Source organism: Homalodisca vitripennis, chromosome 8 (assembly GCF_021130785.1).
Source record: "Homalodisca vitripennis isolate AUS2020 chromosome 8, UT_GWSS_2.1, whole genome shotgun sequence".
Taxonomy (NCBI): Eukaryota; Metazoa; Arthropoda; class Insecta; order Hemiptera; family Cicadellidae; genus Homalodisca; species Homalodisca vitripennis.
This window is the reverse complement of record NC_060214.1, coordinates 85,765,909-85,779,075: the sequence shown is the minus strand read 5'-3', so window position 1 is coordinate 85,779,075 and position 13,167 is coordinate 85,765,909. Positions and strand designations below refer to the sequence as shown.

The 13,167-nt window shown below is 32.8% G+C and overlaps 1 protein-coding gene across 1 annotated transcript; it reads left to right on the top strand.

The window, feature by feature from the left end:
• The first annotated feature begins 655 nt into the window (after nt 1–655).
• LOC124367728 (melanization protease 1-like) lies at nt 656–12,839 on the top strand. Its single transcript, XM_046824805.1, has 6 exons — nt 656–894; nt 5,709–5,867; nt 7,122–7,203; nt 8,033–8,226; nt 11,100–11,198; nt 12,416–12,839. The coding sequence occupies exons 1-6, from the start codon at nt 813–815 to the stop codon at nt 12,778–12,780; spliced, it is 981 nt and encodes a 326-aa protein (XP_046680761.1). The 5' UTR covers nt 656–812; the 3' UTR covers nt 12,781–12,839.
• The last annotated feature ends 328 nt before the right edge of the window (nt 12,840–13,167 follow it).

Genomic DNA, 13,167 nt, shown 5'->3' with positions numbered 1-13,167 from the left:
TGTCTTTGTTTATTGCTATAAAAACTTCATCGCACCTAGGCGAGATGGGAGCTATTGTATGTCAGCGACACGGCATCGTAAATCTGTCACATATACACGTTGTCAATGAAACACTTACTCAGTGATATTGTTAGCACAAACAAACCAGAGAAATTGAAAATCATTTCAGTAACAATATTATTTTGCTAAATTACAACGCCAATTTATTGTTATTGTGTTATAAATTTCATTTCCCAAACTATTCTTTCACGAATAAAATATTATTTTCTTCTGTTATCTATTTTCAACAGCTTAATACCTACTTTAATCAAAGAGGTATTTTATATCATGCACATAGCGCTATTTTAAGTTCAAAGAATAAGCATAATATTACAAATAAATCTTATATTATAATGCAAAGTATTAAATAGTTTAACGTCACGCATAATTTATAATTAATGTTATGTGTTTCGTTTAATATATTACAAGTAGAAGCATTAAAATGAACAGCGTTCGTGTGCCGTTAGGATACACCAATAGGTACTTTACAGCGTATCATCTCCATATACTATTGTTATAATAATCAATTAAATGGTTGCCTTTATAAATATATATTCTCTGTAAACTTTATTAAAAATAACGTTCAATTAAATATGTGTATTTCATTTATATTATCATCTATATTATCATCTCTTCAAAGTATTTTATCTTTAGTGACTGGTTGCAAGACGAGATATCTAGCGGCATATTAATATTATTTTGGATTATTCTCAGATTTGTTTTGTTAACTTTAAAGCTTATGTACTTTACATGCATCTCTCTTGTGTAATAAAATGAGATCTATATTTATTACTACTTTGGCATTGTTTATCGCCGATATTATGTGCAAGTCTGAAAATGGTTTCCACAAAACAGGTAAGACGAATACTGTTTTACTCATTACTAATACTTTAAGGGGCGATAAATCATATGCATACTATATTAAATCATTTGAATTGTGTTTCCAAAACATCCTATAATCTATATATATAAAAATGAATGTTTGTATGTTTGTCTTTATGGAATCGTGAACTATTGGACCGATCATGATGAAAATTTGTACGTATATGTATTTTTCCACGGAGAAGGTTTATATGCTATGCCCCATTGATGTTATCCCTTTCCCGATTCAGGATTCCGCCCCACTGGTTACAGAAATACCCATAAGAAATGCATTGCAGCAAACATATGTTAACGTCTTTTCAAATTTTTAATCAGCTGTTTCTTTGTATATTATAAAATATAGAGCTGTCAAATTATTTAAAATGTAAGTACAATTAAATAGTTATGAAGGATTAATATTAATAAATATTTAATAAAGTTAGAAAGCATCTATCCGTGTGTGAACAGCCGGTTCAATTGGATCGGATACATTATGTGATTCGGAGTGCTGATTAACATCTTATAAATTCAAACGCATTTTTTACGTTGTTCCCGTACAATTATGCCTCCAAAGCGACAAGCAATTGGTCGATCTACACCTCAAGCTCGGAAGAAAAGAGCAATACGAGCCTCAGAATCAGACGAGCAACGAGTATTAAGGCTGGAAAATATTCGAGTACATGCCGCTGAAACCCGTTCGACGGAATCATCTGAACAACGAAAATTGAGGTTGGAAAACTAATCGAATACGTACTACTCAGGCCCCGTTCGTCTGAGACAACTGAACAACGGGAAAAGAAGGCTGCAAAATATTAGAATAAGCAACGTTCGATCAAGACGAGAACAGAGCTTACAGAACAGAGTGGTGGCCTATTTTTTCCTAGATGCGCCTGGTGGTACAGGGGAAGACTTTTCTTCTTTCACTCATTCTGGCAACCATACGATCACAAAATAAATATTGCACTGGCCATTGCATCATCTGGAATTGCGGCAACTCTTTTGGATGGTTGGCCGAACAGTGCATTCAGCATTGAAACTGCCGTTGAATTTGCAAAACACTGAGACACCAACATGCAACATCAGTAAAAACTCTGGAATGGGCAAATTACTCCAAACGTGTCAAATTATCATATGGGACGAATGTACAATGTCTCACAAGAAAGCAATTGGAAGCAATTGATCGTACACTGCGAGATTTGAGAGGAAACGAACAGATCTTTGGTGGCGCACTCATTTTATTGTCTGGTGATTTTCGACAAACGCTGGCCGGTTATACCACGTTCAACACCCGCTGACGAACTTAATGCATGTCTCAAATCATCAGTTTTATGGCGCCATATACAGAAATTGATTTTGAAAACCAACATGCGTGTACAACTACAACAGGATGCATCGGCTGAAAATTTTGCAAAACAATTGATGGATATTGGAAATGGGCGAGTGCAAATTGATGAATCTACGCAATGTATCACCTTGCCAGCAAACTTCTGTAAGATCACAAAAAGCATAGAATGAATTGGTGCAAAAAGTTTTTCCAAACATTGCACAAAGCTACAAAAATCTTCAGTGGCTCAGTACGCGTGCTATATTAGCAGCCAAAAAATATCGATGTCAATACCATTAACTTCAATATTCAGAATGGAATACCTGGCGAAACAACAATTATATAAGTCCATCGATACTGTGGTGAATCAAGACGAAGTTATCAACTATCCAACTGAATTTTTGAATTCGCTTGATTTGCCAGGCATGCCACCGCACGTTCTTATATTGAAAATTGGGCGTACCCATCATTCTTCTTCGAAACATAAATCCACCACGACTTTGTAACGGAACCAGACTCTCAGTCAAGAAAATGATGAACAATGTTATCGAGGCACAATTTTGACTGGAAAATTCAAAGGTGAAGACGTACTGTTACCACGTATCCCAATGATCCCAAACAGATATGCCATTCGAATTTAAACGTTTGCAGTTTCCGGTGCGACTCGCTTTCGCAATAACTATCAACAAAGCACAAGGACAATCGTTTGCAAGTATGTGGATTGAATTTGGAGAATCCATGCTTCTCACATGGCAGCTCTATGTGGCTTGCTCACGCGTTGGAAAAACCTTCTGATTTATTTGTTTACGCACCAGATGGAAAAAACAAGAAATATTGTGTATCCCACAGCCCTTCAATAAATATCGAATTTAATCGAAACGCTGCAATGTCACATTATTTTCGGAATGAACAAAATCCAATAAGGTGACTCAAAATGAATTGTATATGTGTGTGTAGTGTCAGCTGGTCAGCTGATTTAAAAATATAATTTATTTTTAATATTGTAAAAAGATATAGGACCATCTGTTTTGTCTTGGTCATTATTAAAAAGAGTTATCATCCTCTCTCTGTAAAATACAATACTATTATTTTGACTAATTATATATCTTTAATTTCTTAATATAGGGAATGATAAACGTCTCACCTCTACATTTGGGATTGAACGTCTACGGACCACCAGTTATCACCCACAACCCAATGGGTATGGTCGAACGTTTTCACCGTCATCTAAAAGCGGCCATTATCTGTCCACCCGGAATTCAAGCTGGCTCCAAGCCCTCCCTCTAGTCCTGCTTGGTATCCGAAAACGTATACAGAGAAGATTTAACAACGTCCTCTGCTGAACTAGTATACGGAGAACCCTTACGTCTACCTGGATCACTCCTTGCCAGCCCTCCGGGGTTGGGACGCAGTGAAGGACATCTCTGACCTTGTTGTCAGGCTGCAACGTCAAACATCTCGCCTTCAACCTGTCTTCTGGCTCAGCTCACAGCAAACCTCAGACATTTGTCCTTCCAGGAATTTATCAACATGCACTCATGTTTTCTTACGTGACGATACTGTGCGTCGAGCCCTGCAACCTCCCTACAGCGGACCTCACAAAGTGCTCAGCCGTGACGACAAAACTATGACCATCCAGATCGCGCAGATAGAAGCTCTAAAGTAAGCATTGACAGAGTGAAGCCTGCTTACATCCTACCTGACCCTTCCCCACAGCCTCAACCAAGAAGCGCCCACACACCGGTACCCAGCATCGGTACACCTGCTGCAGACCCGGACAACGCAACACCAGAGTACGCTACCAGATTTGGTCGCAATGTGCGTTTACGGCTTGATCCCTGACTTCCAGTCTCCCTAGGGGGCTCATGTAGTGTCAGCTGGTCAGCTGATTTAAAAATATAATTTATTTTTAATATTGTAAAAGATGATATAGACCATCTGTTTTGTCTTGGTCATTATTAAAAAGAGTTATCATCCTCTCTCTGTAAATACAATACTATTATTTTGACTAATTATATATCTTTAATTTCTTAATTAGGGAATTATTTAATAATATATCCGTGACGACAAAACTATGACCATCCAGATCGCAGATAGAAGCTCTAAAGTAAGCATTGACAGAGTGAAGCCTGCTTACATCCTACATGACCCTTCCCCACAGCCTCAACCAAGAAGCGCCCACACACAGGTACCCAGCATCGGTACACCTGCTGCAGACCCGGACAACGCAACACCAGAGTACGCTACCAGATTTGGTCGCAATGTGCGTTTACGGCTTGATCCCTGACTTCCAGTCTCCCTAGGGGCTCATGTAGTGTCAGCTGGTCAGCTGATTTAAAAATATAATTTTATTTTTTAATATTGTAAAAGATATAGACCATCTGTTTTTGTCTTGGTCATTATTAAAAAGAGTTATCATCCTCTCTCTGTAAATACAATACTATTATTTTGACTAATTATATATCTTTAATTTCTTAATTAGGGAATTATTTAATAATATATCATTCCCTATATGTGTATTGAATATTTCCTTCAAATTTATTGAATATTTCCTTCAAATTTATTTTAGTTGGTGGCGTAGCAACGCGCGCAGGGTAAGCTAGTTTTAACCGTATAAAAATCACGCTGTAGACTATTACACTGTCAGACCCATCCCTCAGTTGCGGAGCAAATAAAACATTTTTTAAATCGTGAGTTGTAACAATTAAAGGTACTTTGTAGCCTGGATTATTTACAACATAATATTGATTGTAGCATGGATTATTTACAACATAATATTGATTGTAGCATGGAAATTAAAATGTATGTACCATTCTATAATTAATATTAAAAGTACCTAAATAATGATGTAAAGCGACAAAACACGTTTGGTTTCGTACAAAATATAAAAATATTATGATTTATACAGATTAAAATTATATACAAATGTATTAGCTTCCATAAGAATATCTAGGTATTGTACTACTCGAATAGTGTTTTTCTAAGAAAATGTATAAATTGTATTTACACTACTAACTACTATTAGTATCCTGATCGCTAACAGATACCTCTAAATATGTTTTGCTATGTAGTAATGCACGCATGAGGTTATTAATACATTAAATAAAATCTAGAGCACATATGCTATTCGCAGATGAAACAGTAAATCATATGCTATTAAATCCCTCACCAAACAAAAGAGGCATAGCGTTGGCATACCGAGTAATATACTTCAACGACGCACAGTCAGTCGCATAGTAGGAGACTTTCGGTACTTAGTTTTAGTTTTAATAAATGATGGAATTTTAATGAAATTGTGTTTTTTTTTTTTCAAAAATTGTATATTTGTCAGAAACCAAGAGCAGAACTTGGGGATGTTAAAAATTTAGGAAAAGGCTAGAAAATATTTACAGTATTTACTACTCGTGTTTAGTAATTTTTTATTAAGTTATTTTTGCATAAAATATCTAAGATTTCATAAGTTCACTGCTACTTATTTGCACAGAATATACATCACACCCCAACTGGAGACTGCTACCCAGTAACAACTGCGGGAGACCGAAGAGCTTTCACGATAGTTTTAGTACTCGGGTTTTTGGCGGCTATGATGCTCAGTTGGGCCAGTATCCTTGGATGGCTGAACTAGTAGTGGTAAATGCCAGAGGTGACATAATATTATTGTTTTATTAACTTCTACTATTAAATTTTTAAATATTATTGATATAACAATAAGGACGCAACGAAGTGTTTACTGTATTTAGTATTACTTTATTCAATCGATTACAAACGTGTGAGAATTTAGTTATTTATGTTTGACTCCATACAGCTCAACCTAGTCGCTATTTAAAACTAACTATAACTTTTTGTACGTATCTGGGTCAATTTTAGACGTGTTCAATGTTCAAAATCGGGATGTTAAAACCAAATTTACAAAAATATCTATTGGTAAACTGAATCCCACACAAAAAATCCATACGCATCAAATATAGTTTGGCTGATCCATAAGAGAATAAAAAAGTGTTTTATTCAAAAATCTGAGTGTCTATTTGCATTGCCTAAGAATAGAAATATATTTTTAACCAAAAGAAAGTTTTCCATGAGAAAGTAATTAATCATTAGCAGCGCTACTTTTCATAGGAGCCGAATTATAATGGTATCGACAGGGTTTTAAACGTTCAACGTAAACGTTTTTCTTTGATCATGTTTTTTACTCTGATGTATGAAGACCAGACACTTATTAGTTATACCATTGTCTCTAAACCAGACGGACGACAGAATTAGCCCATCATTATATATTTTTAAACATTTTCATGTAATTCTATTTTCAACATCTATTAAAACTAGGTTATGTGGATATGCAGAGGTTTTGGACCCTGTACTATTAATTTTGACAAACCTAAACTAAATACATCTATTAGCAAAGAGTTAACATTAATTTTAATAATTAATAGATTAACTGCGATATCCCCCATTAGTTCCTGCAATAGTTACTTTTACTACTCTTTTTCACAATATTTTGGTAATAATTACAATTTCACGTAATTATTATTAATTATATAAATGTATATTATACAATTATTAATATACCTGTTCATTTGGAGTGCGTGGAACATCCTACATCTACTTTACAATCTGGTGAATTGATTTACTAGGTTCTCTCTGCATTAGTTTTAACCATTATTTTTCATTGAAAATTGCTTTAACATTTCTTATCAGTTATATTTGTTTTTACTTTAATTTGAATCTATAAATAGTATATGGGGAATAAATTGAGTAAAACACTAAACACAAATGAACTAATCATAGAGTTGCTCTATTCCTCCAATTTTTTTCTTTTAAAATGTTTTATAAATAATATATTATTAAACTATTCTAAATTTTTACTGTACAAATAATCTAATTTAAATTTAATTTTTAGATCATGGCCATGCGTGCGGTGGATCAATCATTAGTAACAAGTATATTGTCACCGCTGCTCACTGCTTTGAAGTACCTTATGCGTAAGTTGTAGTAAATGTTTGAATGCAAATATGTATATTATCTTTAATTTTATAGTTTTGTGGTTCTTAGCGTCCTTTTATAAATTTAACGTTTTGTGATTATGGGATAAATAGAAGAGGCACGTATTTTAGTTAATATCTTCCAACCCATGTATGTGTTCCGCCGAAAAGGGCAGATTTAGCAACTTAAACTGTACCAAATAACATTAGGCTATTGCCATATTTTACACCTTTCAGGGATACAGAAATGTCATTTGAAATGTATTTTATGTTTAAAATACATGCTTATTTTGTTGTTTGAGAGCATGTGTGTCGTGTACAGCGACACACAAATTTGTAGGCAAATGGTGTACCTGATACAAAAGTTTGTATAAATGTCTTAGTATTACACAATGGCTTTTTCTTGACTAGAATGAGCCTGTTTTTGTTTATGTATATATATATATTTAAATATATATATATATATATATATATATATATATATATATATATTTAAATATATAAAATATATATATTTAAATAAATATATATATATATTTAAATATATATATATATATATATTTAAGGGTTGTGTTTTAATTACTTTCTACGGTGCCTTCTTTTCCGTTTGCTGAAAGACTGAACGATTTACATGTATTGCATTTAACATTCTGTTTATCTGAAACAAGCAGTGAATTATTAAATTATTATTTTCATCATTATGTTTAATTATAAAATAATATTTAGAACTCCTATTGACTTGATGTTTAGTTAAATGATTACATGTATATTTAATATGTATGATCAATGATTAATATGTAATAAAACTGAAGGTCTAGATATTTTCCAGGTTAATAGTGAAACTAGGAGAACTAGAACTAGATACCAACGTTGACTGCACACCGCTATTGACAAGATGCGCTCCTCCAGCTATATATGTAGATATTGAATTGGTTATAATACACCCCAAGTACAGGTTAACTGGAGGGTACTCAAGATATGATGTGGCACTCGTCCGTTGCAGACAAGAAATTCAATTTAATGGTAATATTGCCCCATTTCTTATGTCAAGACTAACTGTAAGCTATATCTTTAAATTATCATACTGTAATATAGCAGCTTCCTCCTTCCATAACACTCGAGTCAGTTAATAAGGAACAATTTCTATATATTTATTAATTAAATTATGAATCTAAAGTAGAAACCGTATACATAAAACTACATATAATGAAAATCTCAAAATTTGTTTTCTTTACCGCACATAAAATATATTGATACAACGATAAAATATTCTGTAGAGGATACCAACTAATCAGATAAACAAGAGATAACTAAACAGACAACTTTTATTAGTAAATGGCTGCAGCGTTAATTTTTTTCGTGGTATTGGATGTTTATTCTCATGTTGGAAATTTACAATGAAAGTTATGTTTTATTACTGAAAGATAATAATACTTCACTTATCCCGTGGTGCCTTTGATGAGGCAACATCCACATTGTGCATTATCAATGGTGCATTTAATGTGGAAACACATGCTATTTATGCAAACGTTGATACTTTATAGCTCCTATACGAGTAAGTTAAGGAGAATAATGTCAGAAAAACGTCAAACAAATTCTAAGAAAAACAATGAAAAAATGTTGAATTGCAAAGTATATATAAATATGTGTGTATGTGTGTGTGTGTTTGACTGTCAATAAACAGTTTACGTCCCTCAATTAAAATCTCCATTACGTTTAGTCAATTTTTAGATACGATTGGTAACACTCAAAAAGTGACACTGTTTATATGTAGTTAATTACTCTTTTAAAAGCACTACTTTTTAATCAATGACAAATAAAAAGGTGAATCCCGCCACCTTTAAGAATGATTAATGAATGATACGCAGGAAGTGAATGAGGCAACACTTCAATGTTGCTGACATAAATGGATGAATATAAGTTATTGTATAATTCTAATAACATATCAGTATTGTACACTAAAGCACGACTTGAGCTATTAGAAATATATTTAGGTTAAACAATTTCCTAATAAATTCCTCTGTATCAATATAATAACCTAAACACCAACATTGCATAATATTGTATATTTTATTTTTATTGTATAAAATACTTGACACACAAAATACTGTGATATGACTATGTACAATTAACATTTATTCCTAAAATGTGTATAACATATCACAATTCAGACTTTTATTTATGGATATATATATGTAATGGATAACATGTATGTAAACGTAAGATTTATGTTTTGGAAGGTTATAAACATAAGTTATTTTGGAAAATAAAATTTCTTATGAGTTTAAAAAATAGGTATTTCAATAATTACCACATTGATCGCTTTTTACGTTCAATGACAAGGCCATGTAGAATAAATAAAAACTACCCTTCTCAATATCTAAACCTTTAAGACTGTCAGCGGCAAAGTAATTTGGAATTTGTAAGGTATTTACATTGTAATTTTTTTATATTAAAGCTAAGTCAAAATTATAAGTTGCAATGTGTCAGCGATTTTTACTCTACAATTAAAATTATCTTTATTTTTATCTAATAAGTTAAGTATAATTATGATTTAAACATTCCTTTAATGGATATAGTTGCCAGATAATAAAAGCCTTTGGTAATTCACGCCTTAAATATTTAAATTATAAAATTCGTCCTGCCTAAAATCTCTGCTTAAACATAACTATTGATATTTCGAAGTACGAAATTGATTGTATTCAAGGTTTTCACGAATTGATTATGAGTTAATAAAGTTTGATAGCAATAATAAAAGTTGGTAGAGCGGCAACCAGATACATAGACAGAGACACAGACAGGTAGGCAGTTGAAAAGAAAGATACTTATACAGGCGGAACCATACACATATATTACACATACACAGGCGGAAGCATACACATGTACTACATAAACACAGGCGGAAGCATACACATATATTACACATACACAGGCGGAAGCATACACATATACTACATATACACAGGCGGAAGCATACACATATACTACATATACACAGGCGGAAGCATACACATATACTACATATACACAGGCGGAAGCATACACATATACTACACATACACAGGCGGAAGCATACACATATACTACACATACACAGGCGGAAGCATACACATGTACTACATAAACACAGGCGGAAGCATACACATATATTACACATACACAGGCGGAAGCATACACATATACTACATATACACAGGCGGAAGCATACACATATACTACATATACACAGGCGGAAGCATACACATATACTACACATACACAGGCGGAAGCATACACATATACTACACATACATGGGCGGAAGCATACACATATACTACACATACACAGGCGGAACCATACACATATACTACATATACACAGACGGAAGCATACAAATATACTACATATACACAGGCGGAAGCATACACATATACTACACATACACAGGCGGAACCATACACTATACTACACATACACAGGCGGAAGCATACACATATACTACACATACACAGGCGGAACCATACACATATACTACACATACACAGATGGAAGCATACACATATACTACACATACACAGGCGGAAGCATACACATATACTCACATACACAGGCGGAAGCATACACATATACTACACATACACAGATTGAAGCGGCTGAGAGTCTTAAAGTCATTTTGCGATGAGTGGGTGTCCATAGCAGTTGGCTTTACAAACTCTATATCAAAGTTGAAAATTTTAAACTTAATTCTATTGGGAGTCACTCTATGGCCAGAATATTATCTATGGGAGTACGTGTTGACTTTAATTCTGGCTGATTATGTAGGGTCGCATTAAGATAAATCAGTAATTTTCTTAATTTATTTTGCAGAACAAATTGAAACTAAAGATAAATGACATTTCATGCACTTTGTTTATAGATTACATCAAGCCGATTTGTCTACCTACATTTCCTATAGATGAGAGTGTTTTATTAAACTCGACATTGCAAGTAGCAGGATGGGGAGTGTCAGAAATAGGTAATACGGTATATCGCTTTTCATTTTATTGATTTTTTGGTACAAAATCATTCATACATTTCCAATTCAATCACGTAAACTTTAATATATATATATATATATATATATATATAATGTTTACTACTTGTAATAATATACAGTAAGAAAATAAGGAATTGATAACATACACATTAAATTCTTTGTTATTTTTTAAATTTGGAATATTAGATTAAATAGAAAATGTTTATTTTTTTACCGCTCCCTTCCTCACGAAATTAGTACTACAGAAGTTAAAACTAAGATATAATATCGTTTTCATGTTATAGATTTTTGTTTAAAATAGTTTATGTGTTTCTAAATCGAACCAAGTAAACTTTAATATACTGACATATAATTGTTTTCAACTTGTAATAATAAACAGTAACAAAATGAAAAATTTATAACATTTACTTTATATTTTTTGCTAGTTTACAATTTTGTAACAATAGGTAAAATAGTACAGGTTAAAATTTTATCGGTATTTTATTTACAGGATCCATTGCTACAAAAATTGAAACCACAATACAAAGACAGATCGAAATTAATTTTTCCAAGATACATTTATGAATGTGGTTTTATCATAAACATCTTTAAAATTCTTGTAGAAGATTAAATTCAATGTTTCTTGAAGCAAAAAACTAAAAAAGAAACCTTTGTTTAGGCCTAAATGCTTTCTTGGAAATGTTAGCAAGAAAACAGTCAGTAGCCAAATTTTACATTTTTATGTACACAAACTAAAAATGTTCGTATGAAATATCCATCCTAAGAACATTGAACACTTGTACCTAATAAACTACGTCTGTGTTTTTCGCTTTCTTTTAATTTATTATAAATGAATCGAAATTTATGTTGTAGTATTGTATTTTTTACATTCATTTATTTCCTTATAACGAATCTTATATAGAGATGGTGGTTCAATAGTTAGTATACTTATTGTACATTAAAAAGAAATTTAAGATTTGCATGCTGTGAAACATTTTGATTTAACATGGAATACTGGATAAACTATTAATGGTTAGCAAAAAACAATACAACATACGCTATGATGTATTCAAATACTATTAAAATTGAAATCATGGATTAAACATATTGAAAAATACCATATAGTATGCCCTTTAATTCTAATTGGATACGTTCATAACAAACTATTTGTGTATTTTAATATTTCAAAGTAAAATAAAACAGATTTATTTTTACAGATGAAACAAATAATTTCTTGCAAGTCTTAAACGCCCAGTTCGTGCCAAAAGTATACTGTATCGCTCTCTTCAACAATGCTCTCATAGACCGACATATCTGCCCAGCTCCTTACGTGAACTGGTGTAATGTGGATATCAATGATGAAGTTATATGTGCAAATGTAATCAGAGGAAAGGGCACGTGTTTTGGAGACTCGGGTGGACCCCTGATGATGCAGCATTCAACATCCGGTAGTATTTCTACGGTTCTTTTAGGAGTTCTGTCATACGGGTTACCAGACCCCTCGTGTGCCAGCGGCGTACCCGATGTATACACGAGTGTGCCAGATGTAGTACTTTGGATACTAGATAGCATTTATGTATGAATATTGTTTCATTGTCATTGTGAAGTAATGGGATATGAATAGAACAAAGTAGAGGTGTATTTTGAGTATTTTTCTTCCTACTAAACTGTCATACGCAGCATTCCTGTACATTGAATGGTTACGAAGACGTGAGATATTTAATTGAGTTATAAATAAATATGTTTTATTATAAGTAAACGTAGTAAATAGACCTCCAATTTGGGGAAACATATTTTTGAGTTTGTGTGTGTGTGTGTGCGTGCGTATGCAGGTGTGTTTTTCCGCGTTTGTAGGTGATTGTGTTTGCATATTAGAAAGAGTAGAGATGTAAAAAAGTGTAAACACTCTTAAAAACTAATAATGATGATGGTATTGTAAGGAAGGAAGATAATTTTCACATTATAGCTA